Raw genomic sequence first — 23,212 nt, 5'->3', positions numbered from 1 at the left:
CACTTTGTTTACCAGGAGACCTTTAAATTATTACTCAAAATATACTGAATTTTACTTTCTACAGAATTCTAGCCAATCTTTTGGTGTCTGAAACCACAGGAGATATAAACGCAGCACACTGAGAAAAGAGAAAGGTCTGATGGAGATCAACAACAGCAAGAGTGTACTCAACAGAGAGAAAAATAAGCTGCAAGCAAATGCAAGCAAATGAAAAGCAGAGCAGTCTTCTAAGGCTGCACAGCCTCTGTGAGCCTCCCAGGCCACACAGCCAAGAATGCAACTGAGCACACCCGAGTCAACAAAGGGGCTAGGAGCATTCCTTTCTTACCAAAAAGGCATGAAAGAGTGTACATCATTTGAGAAAATGTGGCACTTAAAGGTCAGACTGACATATATGGAATACAATTGATGAGGATTACTTTATTAATCAAGGACAGATAAACCAGGTATTTATTATTAAACACTTTTAGAAATTCTCAAAATTTAAATGGCAAGAAAATTACAAGAGGAAGTTTTACCTTACAAACTCAAGCCCCAACTATGAACGGCTGACATACTACTATATTTCAAAATAAATTCCTTTTTAAACCCCTACATTAATTCATACTTATTATAATAAAAATCCCTTTATCTCCCTATAGCCCAAAGTCCAAAGTTTCTAGGAGATAAAATCTCTAAAAGTTGATTGAGTTCCCTCATAAAACAAATGAAGACAGGTTTTACAGCTCCAAAATCTCCTTGAATTTTAAGTTATCATGGTTTAGACAGGACATGAGAAATCTCTAAAGTGTTTACACATGCACTACATACGCAGCATTTCCTTCTCACAGTGTTCTAACAGGACAGTGAACGCAGCAGGCATCAGGGCTCCATATAAGAAAACACAAGTAAGCCAGGTTTAGGCCATGAGCATGAACTGTTACTAAACTGTTACTAAAATCGACCACCAAGACAATTGGATCCTGGCTCTGAAATGCAGAGAGATAACTAAAACTTGGTTATTCCATTGTGATAATGACATGTCTATAAAAACAAAGAATATCCTCCACGTAATCATTAAATTGGTGAAAAATATCTCCAGTCTAAATGAGACCTAGTTTGCATGACTAGTCTGACTGCAAACAACACAATTATGACCTTGGCATACAAAAATAAATCTGATTTTCTATATAGAAAGAGCAAGCAAAAACTGAGAATTCAAAAATATTTTTAAAATAATAAACGGTAGACTATTTGAAACTTTTAAAACACTTACCTTTCCTCTAATTTCGGAGCTTTGGGGCAAATTGTATCTAGTTCTTCAGATGCTTCTAGCTCCTGAAATAAGCATACATGTAAGTTTAAGAAAACATTTATTATAACATAAAACTCCTTGGTCATATCATAATACAGAATATTAGTCAATCATCTCATCAGAAATACTTTGTATATATTCCAGATTCATATTCATAAATGTAGAGATTCTTAAGAAATTTATACTTTAGATTATAGCACTTATGAAAATACGCTCTAAATGAAAACTCTTTACAAGGTACAGATTTCTCAATTCTAACCTTAATTATATCAAGTCCTCCTATGAGCTCTCCAGAAACATAGAGCTGTGGATAGGTGGGCCAGTTGGAATAGGTTTTGAGGCCCTGACGAACTTCTTCATCTGAGAAGATATCAAAACTGCTAAACTGAATATTATGTTTGTTAAGAATTTCCACCATCTGCTTGCTGAAACCTGCATACAGAAAAAGAAAACAAAGAACTTAGCTTCTCTCCCCCTCATTAACATACACACAATTTTAAATTAATTCAGAGTACATATTATCTACTAAATATAGATGCCTGCCTCTATTTTACCAGTGATTTAATTAGCACAGCTGAATAGTATGTAAAGAGAAAGCAAATTCCAAGAACTCCTTATCTGACCTTGAAGCACACCACATGTTCAGGTATGGCTTAACTCAGGTTAACCACATGTTCAGGTATGTGTGTGTGTGTATTTATCAAAGTTCCTCTTAAGTATTAGGCACATCTTTTGTTGTAAGAGAAACAGTACTGCTCAAAAAAGCAGAGACCTGAAGCCTGGCACCTGCTCCATCCACCAAGGAGACACATGGTTTAAGCCCTGAACAGCCACCCTTCCTCCCTGTACTTTCCCATCAAGCAGGGGACTGACCTAGACACCTGGCACAGTCCCTCCCAGCTCTGCTGCTCTGTGAATCTACGAGAATCAACACTGGGTGGAGGAAAAAAACTCTACAGTAGTAATTTTTTTTTTTTTTTTGAGAAAGATTGGCCCTGAGCTAACATCTGTTGCCAATCTTCCTCCTTTTTTTCCTCCCCAAAGCCCCAGTAGATATAGCTGCATGTCATGGTCGTACATTCTTCCAGTTGCTCTATGTGGGACGCCGCCTCAGCATGGCTTGATGAGTGGTGAGTAGGTCCGCGCCCAGGATCGGAACTGGCAAACCTCAGGCCACCGAAGTGGAGTGCGAGAACTTAACCACTACATGACCAGGTCGGCCCCTACAATAGTAATTTTTAACTACTACTTGACTATACTGGAAACCCAATTCTGTTTGGTTTCTATTGACCTTTTTTACTGCTTCCTGTGTATATATTTCAGTAGTTCTCACTCTTGACCATCTCTAAATAGAATAAATTAAAAATCAAGAAGGAATGTGTTCTCTTTTAGTCTAAAATGGATATAGCACATTAACTTTCAAAACTACCTCTCTGTTGTTACATATGAACTGTCAATAGACTGACAGTGCTCTTTCTCATCTGGTGTCATAACTTGACAGTTTCTTTTTTAAAACTATTTACATTCCCCAAAGTATGTAATGTGATTTTTTTTTACTGCACTGTAGTGACAATCTTATGTTCCATGATTTTATTATACTTTTGTGACACATTTTTGTTCCATAGTTTTTTGACATCATTTTCCTATTATGACATTAGTACTGAAGAATAAGAGTGTGAATATCAGTCTTTTATAAATCTGTTAGTCTTGTCTGAAAAGAGGATATTTTTCTTTCCATAAGCTAATTCTTCCCAATTGTTTTTCAATACTTTGTACCACTCTACTCTTTCACATTCCATCACTCTTCTTTTCAAACACAGTCATAATTCACTGGAAAATAACCTATTCTTCAGATTCAAAATTCCTACAAGATTTAAGAGCATCAGCAATTATTCTTAAATAAAATCAAATCATAAAATTCAGTATAAGATTAATTGCAAGAATCTTGCAATTAACAGAAGTGCAAAAGCACTTCTACTATTAAAACATGGATCTATTACTGAGCTCCAAACCTTTTCCAGATCTGCAGCTTACTGAGATGAAGCACTGGTATTTATTTATACAGCATATAAGTTGCTTTTCCTACAACTGAAGTGTTAAGTTCATGTACAGCCTGAAGTAAAACACCGATTCTGAAATTTTTTCATCCATCTGGGAGTTCATTAGTAAACAGCTAACGGCTGATTGCTGATGGTTATTCTGTTGCCAATATATTAACTCATTTCTACTGTAACTGGCTGTGAAAAAGCTTTATTTTAGCTTTAGGCAATTACATGCAGACCAGAAAGATTGATTGGTAGTGTTTCATTTTTAAGGGTTAAAGTGGCAAACTGAAAATGTTATGCTTAAGGATAAAATAGTGAGAAGGCTTTATTCTAATAACAAAATATTTACACATACTTTTTTTTTAAGAAAAATGCAAGCATGCAATAAAAATATTTAAAAGTAGAAAATCCTGTTTAACTGTCACAGAACCACCACTTCTACATGTAGTCATTTCTACTCATGACAGGAGACATGAACCAGAGGCCCAACTGCCACAATGCATCACTACCTAACAAGAAAACACTAAAGAACACTTCCAATCCTGTAATGTTTTTGTGTCTGATTTTTTAAAAAGTAAAATCCAGTTAGACGACTCTCACTGCAAGAGAAATGTCTGTACTGTGGTTCAAATACCTTTCGCCTTACTAAAAGCTTTGCTAACTGAAATAGATATAAGAATTCCCAAATAACTTAATTAACCTGCATGTTCAAGGATTTAACATTCTGTTTAAAAAGATGTACATCTCAGTGCTTCTTGAAAATCTTCCTAAAACATGAGAGCCCTCTCTTTCTTGTCCTCTTGAGGAGCACGGAATAAGGACAATCTAATTCTTTGACGACGGAGAACGTATCAATACGTCAGGCTCATTATGCACTATACAATTCCGTAGGTAGAGCCCAAAAAGCAAAGGTTAAGAAGACCGAGATGTGAAATGTGCAGGGGCTGGGCTGTGTCCAAGTAGACTCCAGGACAGACCCTGAAACGGCTTTCAAGGTTTCTTTGATACAAAATTTAAATGCTATTCATTCATGTTTTCCTGATTAACTGAAAGCAAGGTGGGGGCCAGCCAATCAAAAATCAAGCGTAGCTCTACTTTACAAAGGGAGTCCAACGGGAGTAAAGGGTGATACTGACGGTAACGTTTTCAAATGAATTCTGCGTAAAATATGGCAATACCAGCCACTTGAGTTCATGAGTGTTGATAGTCACTGCTTTCATAAAGGAGGCTTTGCCTAACACCTCGTCTCTAATGTGCCAACAGAAGAGCAAAAACAGTTTTCCACTGAACAGGCTCACAAAGGAAGAGGGTGCAAGTCACATTCTTTCTAATAAACAATTTAAGGATGAAGACAGTTTGTGTAGCAGTGCACACAGAAAGGCCAAAGAGAATCAGAGCAGAATCAATGAAGGAAGTGACAGGGCAGTCACAACAGAAGGATCTCCCAATTAATCCTTAAGTAGAAATTTTATTAAAGAATACCATCAATCTAAAATGATCTATTCACTATATGTGATAGAAAGACATGTTGTAACAGAAACCAAAATATTGAGAAACAGAAAAGTCTATTAAAAATGTAGCTATGGGCTGGCCCCGTGGCCTAGTGGTTAAGTTCAGCACGCTCCACTTCAGCGGCCCAGGCTCAGGTGCCAGGTGCAGACCTACACCACTCATTGGCAGCCATGCTGTGGCAGTGACCCACAGACAAAATAGAGGAAGACTGGCACAACTGTTAGCTCAGGGCAAATCTTCCTCAGCAAAAAAAAAAGTAATTATAAAAATTATAAAGAATAAAATAAGTACTAGTACAGAATGAAACTCTGTTAAATCATATAAATCTAAAAATTGTTTTAACTCCCTAATTATGTCTTTTATTATCTAAATCTCTTTAATATGTTTTTCAGACTGCTCTATGTTTTAAAGCTTCTTTTTTCTTTTTTAAAGATTTTATTTACTTTTCCCCCCAAAGCCCCAGTAGATAATTGTATGTCATAGCTGCACATCCTTCTAGTTGCTGTATGTGGGACGCGGCCTCAGCATGGCCGGAGAAGCGGTGCGTCCGTGCGCGCCCCGGATCCGAACCCGGGCCGCCAGCAGCGGAGCTCACGCACTTATCCACCAAGCCAGGGGGCCGGCCCCCTCTTTTTTATTCTAACTTGTTATTTGTACAGTCTTCTAAATGCCATTCAGAAAGTTAATATCAAAATAGCTAGAAATACATCATAAATTCAGTCTAATGAAATAAAAGGTTAAGCAGAAAAATGATTATTTCTACACGTAATTCTAATTTATTTAAATAATCATACAACATCTGAATTGAAAAGACTGGCTCCAAGCTTGGCTCCAACACCCAACACTACCAAGGAAGAACTGAAGGCACAAGGACAATAAACTGACCTGTACGTCAAGTTATCAAGGCAGGTGGCATGGGGCAGAGTTGGGACTGCAGCTCACCTGCATGACATCTAGTCTATGATGCTCTCCAATATAACACCTTCCCCTCTGGTGCCTGAGTATACCTGCCCCAAGCTTCAGTTTTCATCACCCGCCAATTTTATTTGGTTATCATTCAGAAAAGATGAAGAGAATGCTACTGTTCAATTCCAAAGAAGATAACATACTATTGGTTTTACTGTAGGTTTACTAGGTATAACCTGTATAACCTGTCATACAGGTTTGTCCACATCTTACAGCTAGTTCTACAGCACTTCAGACTTGAATGAAAGTATTGAATAAAACCCATTGGGCTGGTGTTTAAGTCCTTATTATTAGGTCACCACAGAAAGTACCAGAAATAATTTTTATGCTTGACAGGAGAAAGTGAACCAGCTGCAACTTCCATTAAAAACAACCACAACACAGAGATTGTCTGTTGCTATCTTTCGTTAACTCTAGTATAGACTCAGCTAGCTTTTCAATACATAAATAGCAGGCATCTGACATGCAAATATTGGAAAAGAAATTTTTAAAGTACAACTGAGAGATAAAGGAATCATTGTTTTATCTTTTTAAGATAGAGTTCATCATGAAACTTTATTTTTAAAACTATACTTTTTCATAATTTAATATGTAATTTGTAACCATATAGGGAAGAATTTACAATTAAATTTCTATTGGAAGCTTGGCTATTTTTATAAAGTCACACTGGACGTGCAGTAATCTTATCAATAGCACACTCAATTTTACTGCCGCCTATCTTAATAAATTCCCTCCCATGCAGCTGAAACAACTACTCTTACGTTCTCAACAGCAACATCAAAAAGCACTAAGGCTCAATTATGTGGCATAATAATGCTGTGCGAGGCATAGTAAAAAGAAAACAACATAAACCCAGAGGGGTCAAATAACTCTAAAACTTACTTAAGGACAGAATTACAAGTGTACATGTGGTACAGAAAATAAGAGTGACTATAAGCCACAGAATTAGGAATCTTTAAATTACTAGCAGCTATACATTGAAAATGATGGCAGTGGGGGAATAATATAGTTATCACATGTTGAGAGACGACACGGAAGGCAAAAGTACACAGGGAAGACACAGGAGCACTACCAAAACTCTGTAAATCGGTCAACTGTTAACCCTGGACCAGGTGAATAAAAGGAGCCTGCTGAGGAAGAGAGGGTAACTGTTAACAGCAAAGTTAACTCAATAGGCAAAGCCCACTAATGGAGACAGCAATATGGTTGTTGGAACCTAATCCCCACTCTGCTACCAGGTGACCCTGAGGAGGTGGCCTTCAGATCTTTGGGTACTTATGTGCACAGAGATGGTGAATTAGATGATTTCTAAGATGCTTTTTGGTTCCAACATTCTCTGAGACTATAGTGCAAACTAATTCATATCACCTAATTATACTATGTCACTGGAAATTATGACCTTTCTGATGTTCAAAGGTATCTGAACACAAGTGTAAGATGTATGGTATGGCCTGAAAAGAGCACGTCCGCCTCAACTGTACCCTATCCTGATAAAGTACCCATTTTGTTAACATTGTCTTAAAAGCAGCTTCTTACCACAACGTGGTTCCTGAGGAGTTCCTTTCATAAACAACATGCAGGGGGCAGCATGGGTTAATTTCTTCAGGCGAAGGTTGAGATCTTCTTTAGGCTGCTCATTACCACCGGGTGGGAAGGAGCCACTAGATGCATGGCGCTGAACTTTTTTGGTCAACTCTGGGGCATGTGCACCATCTAATCGGTCAATTTTCTGAGAATTCTAAAGTTTAAAAAGTCATTTAGAATACATGTGGCATTCCTTCATCATCTCCATATTTCAGTTTCCAAAATTATAACAAGTACAAATCCATAGTTCTAGCCAATTTTTAAAGGGGTCAACACTATTATTGAAGAAGTTTTTAAAAATCTGATTACCAACTGCCTGCAATGCATCTCAATTTTAGAAATAAATGTTTTCTTTTTTTTCCTTTTTGAGAACATACAAGGAAAATACTGCTATATCTCAAACTCAGACCAGATCAGAGTCTAACCTAAGACAGAAAGGATTTTCCCACCTCTCTGGGATGAATCTATTATTAAGTATAAATGAGGTATTTGGGGAACTATGGTAACACCCAGGGGTGCCCTGAAGCATAGATTTGCACCCGCTTCCTAAAAGAGTCATTAATCAAACCAGAACCAGCCAGATGTTTCACTATGTCCAGGCACATACCCTAAACAACCAACTTCTGACCCAACTCAGGGAACTTTTGGGTCTACAGCAATATATCTGGATTTTTCTCAAGAAGCTCCAATCCTGGTTCTGGACCTCCACAGTCCACGGCACTCTTCTCAGACCCCCAGGCAAGCAAACAATGAGACTACACGAAGAAAGGGCAAAGCCAGGAAGAAGCAAATGCCTAATGTTCAGGGATGAGGGGAGTGGGTAAAGAAACCAAGACAGTCCCACGGCCCACTACACAGGCATGAGCTCTTGTGCCATCTTTATCCTTACCTTGAAAAAGAGAAAGGTGGGAACAGAACTAATTTCATATTTTTCAGACACTTCAGGAACAGCTTCGGCTTCCAACTTTAAAATAAAAGAATTTAAGCTTGATTATAAAAGGTCCTTTTTTACTATTTCAACATGTAAATCAGTTTCACATGCACTATCCCTTCAAGTAGATGACGTTTTCAAAGAGTACAAAAGTTTATGACACATTTACATTTAAATGAGACTCACTGGGCTGGCATGTCATCCACCGAGTCTGCAGTGTCAAAACAGGTTCAGAGGTTTTTATTTTGTTGCACATTTCAAAAGATGCCTGGAGGCTGTGAATAAAATTTTTGGTGCACTAGTGACCTAGTAAATTTTCAATCATATGCAGCGACTACTATATTGAAATCCATAAATCACTGACCCCAGTTATGTCATGATTACAGTGCTTATTTTCTGCCCACAGCAATTCTTGCTGTTTGCTCTATTGACTAATTTCAAGAGGCAGTACATCATGACTGACAGTTGCAGCCTTCTGCAAATTATGAAGCAAAAAGGAGTATTTCTTCAATAAACTATTGATGTCTGATAAATCTTACTTTTAACTCCTGCAAGGCTGCTGGACACTCAGCAGATATCTTGCTAGGTTACTTGCTTCTGGGTCTATTCATACACTTAAATGCATTTTAAATAAGATGACTGCATTCTGTTTGATAATTTGAGGCCCTCAACAAGATATGATGTGATATCTGATACATGGATTTAAAACATATTAAATAACACAATTTATAAATAATTAGAACACAACTACTGTAAGCTATTTATGTAGGATTTTATAAACAGTATACTTTAAAAAAGCTGACACATACTGTATCTTTTCCTCATAGGACTGTCAATGTAATAAAAACACTTTAAAACCAATAAAAATCTGTGTTCACATTATACCTGCAGGAAATAAAATTTATGGATAAATTATATTGTTAAAAGTTTTTAAAATCTCTATACTGTATTTTTCCAAGAGTGAAAGATTTGCGCTGGGCTTGAAATACTGTTCTCTCAGAGCTTCAGCCAGTGTGGTGGAGCCACCCCGGTGAGCCTGGACAGCACATGGAGGCAGCCATCTGCCTTTGGTTTGGATTCCCAGCTCATATTCTTGGGTGCTCTTTTACTACTTTAATCTCTTTAGGACGCCCTTTTGGAACCATATTTTTAATTATTTTCATTTTTTTAAATGTATTTATGTGAAAAATTATACACATTTTAAATCAACATTAACTGTCCAATAAAACTGAAAAAAGAACAAAGAAAAGTCAAAGCATTCGGAAACAGCTATTTAGAAGAAATTCTCTCTAAAGTTTTAGAGAATTCTGTGCTGTTTTCTCTCACACAATTCCACAGTCAGACCAGAGAGAGCAGAAAAGGTGATGGATGACAAAGACAGCTCGCTATTTTCTCTTTCAACTAACACCTATTGAGCGTCCACCACACACTGGCCCTGGGCTTAGCTCACCTAAGGTCTCCATCTTTGGTATTACTGGATTCTAACAGAAAAGTAATACAAATCAAAAAAAAGGGGCAATATTAAGTAGAAACAAGATAATATGGTCTTAAACCAGAACAAAACAGGTAACATCCTGACTCATAAAAAGAAATTCCTATACACTGTTCAAAGCTGATCTCTTCTCATATTCCTGCTGGTTTCCAATAGGGTCCCTTACTGACAGCTTTTCTGGGAAGCAAATGATCATCTTGAAATTCCTGCTGAAGCTGAGAGGATCACTACATGCACCTCTCCTCAAATGAGCTCCCAGAAGACGAGGTCTTAATAAGACAAAGGCAATGATGACGACAAATCCTCCTGAGCACAGGCCAGGAGTACTATTCCCCAGAACATCAAGGGCATCTGAAGTCCTAAAACCTTTGCAGCACTAAAACTCTTTGTAAATATTTTTGTTGGATATAAAACAACAGTTATAACAATGAAAACAGAAAATATATAAATATTAAAAAATGATCTGCATTCAGAAGAGACCAAAGATGGTGAATAATAGCTATCTGTGCCATAAACCATGACAGGCCCTTTACATAAGAGTGCCTAGACTACTTACAACCTGGAAAGGTGTGAAGCATATTATCATCTCAATTTTATAGGTGACTAGGTAAAGAGGTAACTTGTCCAAAGAAACGTGGTTAATAAGTAGCAGAGCTGAGAAACAAACCCAAATTCATTTGACTACAACCAAGTCTATGCTTTTTTCACTATACTATGGTTAACTTTTTCTACTACAACAATCAAAAAGACAGACTAAATTTCAAAGATAGGATTTATACATGACTTCAGGACCAAACACGAACATTTCCAGAATGGAATCCCAGACAGAATGCCTTTGGTGGGAACCACTTTTGCTTCCTGTACTGTGATTCTCAAACTTGGACCCTTACCACAGTGAGCTGTGTGTCTCCGGAGAGCAGGCGAGAGCGGGGAGGTGTTGCTACAGTAAGATAAATCCAGAGGTAGGGAATTCTCTCTCTAGTCTACTTCAATTTATCAGAGGTCACCAAAGACCGCCATGATAGTAATGGCTAACACTATGATTTATTCTAGGTCAGACACTGTTCTAAATGCATTTCATGTACTGACTCATTTAATCCTCACAACAATACGTGCTGTCACTACACCCATCCTATTGAAGAAACTAGAACTTAAAGAAATCAGGTAACTTGCTCAAAATTACAATACTGTTGAGTGGTGCAGCGAGGCAGTCTGGCTCCAGAGCCAAGCTCTGCTCATCTCTATACCACCACGTTGCCATTTCACCAAACCCATTGGTTAGTCTTTCCTCATTTTACTAACCTTTCAGCAGTCATTCAGTAAGCATGACCACACCCACCTTCTCGAGACACCCTTCACTTGGCTTTCCACGTTTTCTTTTTCCCTCTCTAACTCTTAGACTCGGTCTCTGGCTCCTTCCTTCACCTCTGGCCAACCTCTACATGGCTGCATGTCCTAGGACTTGGTTCTGAGTCTGCTTCTCTTATCTAGACTCATTCTCCTAGAGCGGTCTCATCCAACCCCATGGTTCTAAACAACACCAACATGGTGACAACACCCAAGTTCTATCCAGGCGAGACCTTTCCCCTCACCTCCAAGCTACACACTCGACATCTGCACTCAGATGTCTACTAGATATCCCCACTAAACCTGCTCCTCCCCAGGGCATATCTATCTAATTTAATCCATCCAGTTGCTCAAATCAAAAAGGAGATAACCTTGATTAATCCATTTCCCTCACCCCCAACATCCAATCCATCAACAGGTCTTCTGGGTTCCCCTCCAAAATATAAGCCAACTCAGATCATAACATCATTTCAATGCTATTTCTCCGCTAGTGCCCAAGGCATCTCTCACTTGGCCTAGTGAAATAGCCTCCTAACTGACATACCTGCTTCTAGTCTGCACCCTTACTCTCTTCAAACCATTCCCCACACAACAGCCAGAGTAATCAACTTAGGAATGAAATCCGAGCTGTACCACTGCCCACAAGGCCACTTGGCCCTTGCCAACCTCTCCAACCTCATGTCATATCCTTTCCTCCTTCACTACCCACTAGCCCTCTGACCTTTTGCCTGCTCCTCTAAGTCTGCACTTGCTAATCCTCTGCCTAAAAGCTCTCCCCCAGCTCTTCCAATGACTGTCTCCTTTTCATTTTTTAGCTCTCACTCTCCAGCCCAACCTAAATGAAGCACCCCAACTCATCCTTCACAGCCTGCCTATTTCTTTTGTAGAACCTATTACTACCTGAAATTACCTTGATAATATGTTACCCATTTATTGTCTATGCCCTTCCTGTTCTGTATTCCCAGTGACTAACACAATGTGTGGCATACAATAAGTGTTCAATATATAAATTCTGACAGAATATTGAACAAATGGCGGTCACTACTCCTAAGCCAAGAATGGGAATGACCACTGGCAGGTGGTAGCACTGAGGATCCAAGGTTGAGGAGAGAATGATTAAACCTCATACAGAAGCTTCTTTCTACCCTGTGACACGTGATACAAAAGGGAAAATTTTCAAAATCAAACTCTTTCTTTAACAGTCAAACATAAATTTCAAAATATATATTTAAAATAATATTTTTGATAACTTTTTTTAAAGATTTTTGCCAAATTTAGCCCAATAACAGCTAATAAACTATGTTAATTACAACATTTTTTTATTATCAAAACAGCATAGCTAAAACTAGGATATTTTTAAGATTTAACAATTCTACTAGAATTATCTGAGAGGCATTTTTAGAGTTCCTAAAAAATGGAGTCCTACATATGCTCTCTAAGATGCCAAATAAACTACAGTCATGTGTTGCTTAACGACGGGGATACGTTCTGAAAAACGCATACTTAGGCAATTTCGTCCTTGTGCCAACATCATGGACTGTACTTACACAAGCCTAGATGGTATAGCCTGCTGTACACCTAGACTATAAGGTACTAATCTTATGGGATCACTGTCATCTATGTGGCCCATCGTTGACCAAAATGTCATTATGTGGCACATAACTCTAGTCAATATTCTGACAATGAAAAGCAAGAATTCGGCTAGTTAGTTGGTACCTAGTTATATAGCTAGTTGGTACCCTCCGGAAATTGCCCTACACTATCTGCTTTCACGTACTAATTTTACAGACATTTAGAAGTAAACAGTGTAAACTACAGAAATTATCTACACTAATTATATAGATCTTTAGAAATTAAACAGTGTAAGCCTATGTCTTTAAGATGGCTGCACATTTAAGAATAAATCAAACTATAAAGATTACTATTTTTAAGGAATCAAAAAATACAAATTTAAGTATATAATGCCTTCTGTACCCCGATCTTATATCTGAAGTTACAATGGATGTAAAACGCAAGTAGAGCAACTACTATACAAACAAGATTAATACTAAATGAAATACAACAGTATAAAATCTCACCAACCACGTGGCTGGTAAGTCGGACTTTGAAAATTTCTGTACTAAAGTGCATTATACAGTTAAATGAGTACCACAGCCTAGCAGGATCAGGATACTAAGCTGGAACTGGGGTGGGGGAGCCTGGCATGAGGGGTGGGAGGTACTTGCACAAAGGAAAGCAATAAAAAAAAATGAGAACATGGTAAGATAAAGGTCCCTACGTCTAGTACCCTACCATCTAGTCAAGAAGCCAATCAAAGTAGGAATTAAATGACAGCACAGACAAAACTACAAGATATTCTCCTAACAGTCCAACCAATGGCACAAACTAAGTTCAGAGACCAAAAATAAAGCCACACGGGTATATAGGAAAGACTTCACACAAAATGGATTTGTTGTGAATCACCATGTTATACACTTTAAATATATACATTTTTTATTTAAAAAATAAAATTAATAAAATCAAATGTAAAATTAAAAAAATAATAAATTGCCACTCCTATTAAAAAACGGATTTGATTTGGACCTTGAACACAACTACTGGTACCCAACGTTTTTGTCACCCAAGAAGCCTCATATTATTCTTCCTCCTTCCCACCCCTCTACCAGACACTCTATCTTCAAAGATTCTACCTACCAAACAAGTGATTAAATGATAAATATGAATCCCATTTTAAAGATAAAGTGCTAACAAACTGACTTTACACAATTTCAAAAGCAAAACCACCTGACATTTTAATTAGCTATTTAATCTTATTCTGACTAAACAGAAGGTTTCTACGAGACTTTCAGCAATAGAAATAACTCATTTATCTCCTCTAAGCCCTTGGAGGTTTGAGAACATCAGAGCCCCAGGATCTGACTAGATATGACAGCAGATGCGCATGAGCAGAACACCACGTTTTACTTGGCACAGGCAAGAGCATGGGTGCACTTTCTCACCACATCATCAGCCCGGGAAATGAGAGGATTCAGATGCAATAAATATGAAAGCCTTGCCTTTCAGCAATCTATTCCAATGAGCACAAACTACTCAGACCAAAAATTTATGCTAACTTTTCTCCATATATTTTGCTATCTTCTACAAAATAACAAATTGTTGATGGCCACAAAACTTTACAATCAAACTATTAAAAACATCGTGTTTAAGATCACCTACATAATTATTCTGTAAATCTAAGTCATAGAATGGACTAATCTCTATACTTCACAAGTCAAAAATGCCAAATTAGGGGCCGCTACCCCGTGGTGTAGCAGTTAAGTGCGTGCACCCCACTGCTGGCGGCCAGGGTTCGGATCCCGGGGGTGCACCGATGTACCGCTTGTCAGGTCATGCTGTGGCGGCGTCCCATATAAAGTAGAGGAGCATGGGCACGGATGTTAGCTCATGGCCAGTCCTCCTCAGCAAAAAGAAGAGGATTGGCATAGATGTTAGCTCAGTGCTGATCTTCCTCACAAAAAAAAAAAAAAACAAATAAACTTAAAAAAAAATGCCAAATTATTAGAGTCATTTAAAAAATAAGACTAAGGAAAAAAATTAAGACACAGAGGTAGTAGAACATCAGTTCTATACCCTAGAAGTTCCAGAAAAGCTCTCATTAAGAAAAGAAAGCTGTTTTAAAATGAACCACATGCCTCTCGTACTGGGAAATGTCAACGCATCTCTCAAATATTTTCCTTCTCATTTGTTCAGTATTGTTCAGCAATTGTGACCTTTTAAATTACCTACCTCACAAACTCCATGCAAATTGTCTTTGCCCTTGATGATGTCTAATGAAAGAAAAACTATGCCATAGAGTAAATTTCCAGAAAGTAATGATGCCTGGATGAACTACCCATCTAGCACTGCCACCCTCCCCATGAATGGCAGGTGCGGTTGGGTTCAGGTATCTCCAACAGACAAGGGCTTCCCAACTCTTGGCTTGCTGAGACACTTAAGCACTTGAACAACTTAAAATCTTACTGCCAAGTCTGGTACCAATGTGAGAAGTAATTCTGTAGTTACTTTAAATAAATCATTCAGATGGCAACTAAGAACAATGTGTTATCTAAACCAGTAACATTATATACATAAAAGCAGACTTACAACAATTACCATCACCCTGATTAATCGTATGATTGAAATGTTTAATCATTCATTTCACTTGTAATCATTATCTTTTATCACTGACCAAACATGCAGTTTTAATGTCCCCTTCTATTATTTATAATGGACATTTTAGGGTTACGTTCTAAGGTTACATTACACATTTCATTGGAATTTTAAATAAGTCCTTAAATTTTAAAAAGCTAACTATCATATTCACACTTGCTCTATCTGCATAAAGAAACACTGGAAGGATTCATACAAAATTAATACAAGCAGTTACTTATGGGGTGGGACAACAGGGCTGACAGGGGAAGGAGTGGGTGAGCCTTCTCAATGGACATCTTTTTACACTGTTTTGATTTTTGAACCACCTAAGCACAATACCTATTCGAAGTACACTTATCTAAATAGAAACTGTCTGAAACTATATCATCTACTATACAAATGAATTAGACTGTGAGAACTCTGTGTTTTCAGTTTACATCAACAGTGGCATACAGACAAACACAGCTGATACAGCTGATGTCATTTTTAACACCATATATGGGTATATTTGCCAACACGTCTTCTGAATTCACAAATTCTGGTTTTACAAAATAAGGCTTTGTTTTTTTGTTTGTTTTTTTAAAATCCAAAGGATTCAGGCTTCTGAATACAGAGTGTGCCTTCCTTCCCAATAATTCATTTCTAAGATTCTCAACTCATATTTCGGCCTTATTGCCTAAACCAATACTAAGTTCTGAATGATAACATTAAAGGTGCTAAACTAAGTGAGCTAATCCACAGTCACAATTATCACTTTCCTAGTACTTACCCACGCAAGAGAGATACTAGGAATGTAGAGCATGCAAAACCAGAGTGAAAACAAAGAAGGCAACATGCAAAACAGAGTAAAAACAAAGAAGGCAAGAGACAGACTGTCTGGCTTCCTTTTTCCTCTGCTTCCTGAACAGGTTAGAAAAACTTGCAGTTTCTCCTCTAGGTTTGCATCTACCCAATCCCAGACAGCAACTTCTTCCCATTCCCCTGGGTCCTAGCAGCCTTTACATACTCTTTCTCGAATCACTTTCCACAGCATACCTAGCTTTTCAATAAAATAAGTCTTTTTAAAATTTTTACTACATTAAAACCACAGTTACCCACAGTGAATGACCTAGTCTGCTTTTGCTCACAAACCTTCCCCCACTGTCCACCCTGCTACGGACTGATCCCATCCTCCCACCCAAGCAGTGTTAGGGAAAGTGCAGTCAATTTTACACTATTCGGTACTGGAGAAATGCAAAACTATTTTAAGATTTTTAAGAATAATGTATCACAAAAATAACAGATCCCAACCCCAATTATAAACACGTGGAATTCGGAACCACTCCTCTCTTATATTAGTTAATAAAATGTAGTCTAACCCATAAGTCAGAATTAAACTCATAAAAGACACAACACTGAAAACGTAATACCTTTACAAATGAAACTTGAGGGTGTTCTTTGGCTAACTCTGCCATCACGTCGTTCATCTGAGCACACTGTGGAGCCCATGGTGCCCAAAAATGGACCACAAGGAGGGACCTGTAAATCAAAAAAATTATAGTATCTTTAGAAAAAAGCAAATACTGGTATAGATTAAATTCTATTACAAAAACAAAAAAAAAACCTTAACAGGAACCGCCTGAAGTGCTTCTGTGCTGCTAGAATTTTGTTGTATTAAACGCAGTCTGAGCTATGAGGACCTGCAAGGTCTTAAGAATCCTTCAGGTGAATTTTCAAGTTGATGACATTTCTGAGTCAATACTGAGCTCATATGAAGTGGTTCTGAGTATTCATCCATCTCACTAGTCATGTAAATCAACCATATTTTCAGACCCTTAGGAAAGGTGGAAACTAAATTTCTGTAGTCGAGGCACAATGTTTGTGAAAAATGTGGCTGCATTATCACTATCAATGTTAGCACTTACTTTTTAAACATGGTACTGTGACGAAGGGGCATGATTGTGACCACAGGAACAGGAATCAAATGCTGAAAATGAAGGCATGCAAGCAGAGAACAAGGGAAAAATGGATCTGCTTTTTACCAAGATATACTTTTTTATATTGTGCTACAAAAGATTTCCTAAAAATTGATAGTATAAACAGGCAGAATAGTGGATTAACAAATTGTTGATGAAATTCTTAGGAATCTCAGTGTATATCAACCAACTACTTTCACATAAAATTATCTCGAGCAAGGATATCTTTAAGTCTATCCTCATATCCAACTGAAAACCCTGGTTTATAGAATTCTAAATTCAAATATAATCCTTCCAACCAAAAAAAAAAATCTGAAAAATCTGGAAGAAAACACATTTAAAAATGTTACATGGAGAAAGGAACCAAGGACAACTAACCTGTGGGCAAGAAAAGAAGTAACAAACTGTAAAACCAATAAAATAATACAGGTGAGAGAAGGAGCCTACCACCCAGTGTCAGAGAGGGGAAGTGGAAGGAGGCCCTGGGGATTTCAGAGGTAGGAGGCACAGGATATGGTGACATTGGCGGTACAGTCTAGAGCTGGCCCCATGTTTCTGGCTTAAAGACTGATGGCTAGTGGTGGCACTAGCCGTGAATCGTAGTATAGAAGCTGCAAACCTGAGAGAAAAGGAAGGCTAGTGGGCTGTTAGTGATGGTCTGGAGCTCAGGAAAGAAGTCTGAGCTTGTTCTGCAGAACTGGGAATTAAGAAATAGTGCCAGCACCATGCTCACCCATACAGGAGGATAAAGAAGCTGAGGCCAGAGCCTCTGGGGCTCACCAATACTAAGTTAGGACAGATGGAAGAAAAGGAGCCCAGGCAGCAGACCAGAGAAGGGACTAACAGGTACAGTAAGGTTAAAGAGTCTCACAAAACTCAAGAAGGAAGGAGTAACAATCATCTAATGCAGCAGGAAAGGGCAACTAGAAATGATGAGAGCAATTCCAGTGGATGGTAGAAGCACAAGTCAGATTGCAGCCAGTGGAGGACTGAACTGAAGATGAGGAAGTAGAGACTGCTGGAAAGCTACTCTTTAAGAGATTCAGCTGTAAACAGAGGGCTCTGTTTCAGCGGTCCAAGCACGGACCTACACCGATCTGTTCATGGCCATGCTGTGTTGGTGGCCCACATACTAAACAATAGAGGAAGACTGGCACAGATGTTAGCTCAGGGTGAATCTTCCTCAGCAAAAAAAAAAAGAGAGAGATTCAGCAGTAAACAGAGAGAAAACTAGGCAGAGGCAAAGACAGGATCAAGGGATGGGCTCTTTTTTCTTAATACAAGAAAATCTTTAAATACAAGAAAATCATAGTTTATTTTGTGAGAGGGCAGTGGAGAAGGAGAGGTTGAAGACACGAGAGACAACCAAGGATGCAAGGTCTCAATGGGGAAATCTGAAGCAGAGAAGAATTCACCTAGCAAAGAGGGACAGTGTCCTCTGGATCAGGAGTGAAGAAATCAAGAATGGGTAAAGCTACAAATAAATGTGTAGGTGTCGGAGGAGGGGCAAGTAGGAGGAGAGCTGGGGAGATGCTTCTGGAACTCCTGTTTTCCCAGGTAGGAAGCAAGGTCATTTCTGACACAAAGGAAAATGGAGGACAGGGGTCATAGACAGGAATGAGGAAGAAGGGAGAGCTGCCCAGGGGGACACAAGACAAAAGCAGGAGGCTCTAAGGAAGACCAACCTAAGGCGGGAAGGACACATGGTAGGGCCCCCAATCAATGGGTTATAATTTGTATCCAGCAGAACAGGGAAGCTTCAGTGTGTGAGAGGTGGGCCTCAGCGTCTATGGCAGAGAATATTCTGTTCAGGTGTGTTTCACCAAGCACTGTTTCCTTCTCCTCCTGGGCACACAGCTACACTACATTCCTCAGTCTTCCTTGCAGCTGTCTAGGGCCCTGGAACTGAGTTCTGGCCAGTAGAATGCAGGCCAGAAGAGATCTACCTGCACCTCAAAACCCTTCCACATGAGCCTCTGCCTACTTCAGCCTGACCTCGCAGAGCCTCTGCAGAGGATGCAGAGGAAGGCCTAAGGGATGGTGAGAAGGAAAAAGTAACCTGTGCAAGACTCTTCACAGCAGCCTCAGACACAGTAGCCAAAATCTGGAAATAACCCAAATGTCCACAAATTGGAAAAACTGTTGTGTATTCATACAATGGAATACCACTCAGCAATAAAAAGGAACCAACTATAGATACATGGATGAATCTCAAAAACATACTGAGCAAAAGAAGCCAGACATAAAAGAACAGGAGCTCTGTGACTCCTTTCACATAATGTCCAAGAACAGGCAAAACGGATCCACAGCAACAAAAGCAGATTAGCGGCGAGGATTACTGGAAAGGGGCTAAGAACATCCTGGGGGTCTATATTCTTCTTTTGAATGATGGTTACTTGTGTGTACACAACTGCCAAAATTCATCACACCTAACAATTAAGAGCTGTGCATTTTATTACAGATGTAAGTTAACACCTCAATTTCAATTTTTTAAAAATTGGGATACCACTTTTTACCAGATTGAAAAAATATTTTTAAAATCATAATATTCAATGATAAAAAGGATGAGTCAGACAAGCACTTTCATATTCTGCTGGTAAAAATTAAATTGGAGGCGCCGGCCTGGTGGCAGAGTGGTTGAGTTTGCATGCTCCACTTCGGCAGCCCGGGGTTCAAGAGTTCGGATCCCAGGCGCAGACCTAGGCACTGCTTACCAAGCCATGCTGTGGTGGCGTCCCACCTATAAAGTAGAGGAAGATGCGAACGGATGTTAGCTCAGGGCCAACTTTCCTCAGCAAAAAGAGGACTGACTGGCAACAGATGTTAGCTCAGGGCTAATCTTCCTCACCAAAAATAAATAAATAAATAAATAGGAACCTTTCACAAATTTCTTACACACCTTAAGTACCTACCCTAAGGAAGTAATTAAAAAGACAAAGATTTATGTATATGAATACTTTCCCATTATTTTACATAGAAAATAACTGTAAAAATCTATTGTTCAACAATATAGTTTTTTAATGGTCAAGCAATAAAATATTATAACACCATTAAAAATCATATTTCAAGTAATTTTTAATGGCATGAGAAAATGCTCACAATATGATTACAGTTTTTAAAAAATTAAAATAGGTTACCAAACTGTTTAACAGTAAGAGCCAACATACGTAAAACAGAAAAGGACACACACAACTTAAATTCCATTACTACTAATGTGGCTTTGAAGAGTAATTTAACTTCTCTTAACTTCCACATTTGTAAAATAACAATAACTAACACCCTGGGATGTTGGGAAGATCAAACAAGAATATAAAAGCACTTTGAAAACATTAAAGAATGATATTAATTAACAATGTTAATTGTTATTTTAAATTATCCACACTATTCTCAAATTTAGATGCTTAACTTCCACTTTTCAATTAAGTACAGGATACGTAATATCATAAGAACATAAACGTGAAGCAAACATAAATGCTGTCATCCCCTCCTGGATTATATGTGACAGGATTCTCTCCACCTTTGTGGATAGCCCAACATGCAGGGTGCATTGTTTAAGGAAAACTTTTAGAGAAAGACCAGGGTCAAATCCTGACTAATGTGATTTTAAACAATGTAATGAGCTTCAGTTCTTCATCAATAAAACAATCAGTGCTCAATAAATGGTTGTCTCTCTATTAAGGGTCTTCTGCTCCTACGGTTATTCATCCGCAGGTAACACCAGCTACCATTTATTAAACACTATCATATACTAGACTCTGTTTAATATTTTATAAATGGGCAAAACCTTAATTACTCTGCAAATGGGTATTAATCCCCATTGTATAGACCAACTGAGGTTTCAGTAACAAACTGATTAGATGACTGAAGCAAAAAAAAAATTTCAACTCATACAAAATTTTTTAATTGAGAAGTGATGATTTGGAAAGTACACTTTGATTACATTGAAGAGTACTATTTAATAATGTTAAACTTTTCCATTTTCACAAAAAGCAGCAGAGATTTATTCCTTCCCCAGATGCCACGCGTCATTTCCCACGTGCCCATTTAAACTAACCATTATGGAAAAGGTATGTTGTTTTCTGGGTCCTTTCAAGTACAGACCAGTGGCAAGAAAACACCCAAATGGTATTCACATTTAAGCTTTTACCAGTTGTATTATTTTTAAAGACTTTTATGTTAAAAAAATGAAACATAAAAACAAAAATGTGAAAACACACAAAAAGCAAAAGAGTCTTCCAAGTGATACTAAGTTCAAACACTTATTAAGGGCAGGTCCACACAAGCCCTGCTCATTTCAGGAGGCCACCTCTGGAGTACTCCGTAACCGTGCTGCTTTACGATCTGTGGCGTGTTGCATGAATCAGAACCCGCCTTTCATCAATGAGTAAACGTCATTTCCCGGCCACCTCCCCTAGCTTTTTTTTTTTTTTAAACAATTTTCCAAGTAAACCTGAAATGCTGCAAGAGCTGTTAACTTAACCCCATTCTCAACAAAAGCACCTCCCCATCTCATCTGCACTCTCCATCTCATTCTTCCAATCAGAGCACTACCCGCCTCTAATCCACAATCCCACTGCATTCAGGTCAACAAGTACTTATTGCCTGTGAACTCCACGCAAGCCCTCTGCTCCCCACTGAACACAGGGCTCCCGCATGCAAGGCTATGACATGGCATGCCATTATGTTACGTGCATCCTCTCATTTAATCCTCACAGCCCCGAAGCGGGCACGATTCCAACCCATCTCCCGCGGAGGAAACTCAGGTCTGGTAACGAAACCCGCCCAGCGGTTCCACGGCTAGCAGGCGGCTGAGTTGGGGACCGGCTCCCAGGAACCCGACGCCGGAGCTCGCATCTTACCCACCAGCAGGACCGCCGAGAACCACCCGGTCCCCGGAGGGCGCTACAAGGGGAAGTGGTACCACCCCTAGGAAGCCCCCGTGCGCCCGCGAGCTGACTGTGAGCGTTTGTACGGCTCGGGATGTCCATCTGTCCCCCAACAGGGGCTCTACGCACCCCTGCCGGCCTCTGAAGTCGTCCGAGAGCGAGAGGCCGGGTGCCACCGGGACAGCCCGCGAAGCCGGTTGGGGAGACAGGAAACCCCCGGCCGCAGCCGCGGGCGCGCTTGGGACGCGAGCGCGGCCCGAGTGTCCACAGGCCTCACCCGCCCCCTCCAGGGCGGCAGGACCGCCCCCGCCGGGCCTGCCCCAACCGCCGGGTGCGGACCGGCGGCGGGGTCTCCGCGCCTCCGGCCGGGCTGAGTCACCGCGGCCGCCGCGCCCAGGCCGCCAGGCGACAGGCAGGATCGGGGCGCGGGCCTGGAGCGCCCGGCGGGCCGGGGGTCGGGACGGGCCCCCTCCTCTTCCGGGCCGGGAGCTGGGGGTCCGGGGCTGCCCCGGCCGCTCCGCCCAGGCCCAGCCGAGCCGGGCCGCCCGCCGCCCCGTGCCCTCGCCCCCGCCGCCCGCCGCCCGGCTTACTTGGCTCTGAGGCGCAGCAGCTCCTCAAACTGCCGGGCCGAGCCGACCTCCACCACCGCCGCCGCCGCCTCAGCCGCCCCCGCCGCCATGCTGCCGCCGCCAGACACGACCAATCGAGCGCGGGCGGCGGAGGCGGGGCCTCGGGACGCTGCGTGCGGACGCCCCGCCCCGCCCCGCCGGGGCCTGCGCGCGCGGAGACTGAAGTGCCGGAGCGCGGGGCTTCCGGCCGCGCCTGGGGGCGCAGCAGCGCCTGACCCCCGAGGATCCTGACTGTCGGGAGTCCCGCCCTCGGAGATCCGGGCGGTCGGGCCTCCTGCCTCCCGGGGCCCCGGGCCTTCCTCGCGGCTCCTCCAGCAGCCGGGAGAGGGGTGTGCGCGTGGGTGACGTGTGTAAGTGAAGTCAGGTGTGCCCATGTAACA

General features: G+C 40.3%; 1 protein-coding gene across 1 annotated transcript in view; it reads right to left on the bottom strand.

Moving 5' to 3' along the window:
- Positions 1–22,903, bottom strand: part of GLRX3 (glutaredoxin 3) — a 32,285-nt gene extending 9,382 nt beyond the window's left edge. The window contains exons 1-6 of the mRNA XM_058544304.1: positions 22,794–22,903; positions 16,772–16,880; positions 8,291–8,365; positions 7,354–7,555; positions 1,554–1,726; positions 1,256–1,317 (exon numbers count right to left, since the gene is read on the bottom strand). Of these exons, the coding sequence (XP_058400287.1) occupies positions 1,256–1,317; positions 1,554–1,726; positions 7,354–7,555; positions 8,291–8,365; positions 16,772–16,880; positions 22,794–22,882 (710 nt within the window). The 5' untranslated portion in view covers positions 22,883–22,903. The remainder of the gene's footprint in view (positions 1–1,255; positions 1,318–1,553; positions 1,727–7,353; positions 7,556–8,290; positions 8,366–16,771; positions 16,881–22,793) is intronic.
- Positions 22,904–23,212: the final 309 nt, after the last annotated feature.

Source organism: Diceros bicornis, chromosome 6 (assembly GCF_020826845.1).
Source record: "Diceros bicornis minor isolate mBicDic1 chromosome 6, mDicBic1.mat.cur, whole genome shotgun sequence".
In the NCBI taxonomy this organism is placed as follows: Eukaryota; Metazoa; Chordata; class Mammalia; order Perissodactyla; family Rhinocerotidae; genus Diceros; species Diceros bicornis.
The sequence above is the reverse complement of the archived record's forward strand: the minus strand, read 5'-3'. Positions and strand labels throughout refer to the sequence as shown.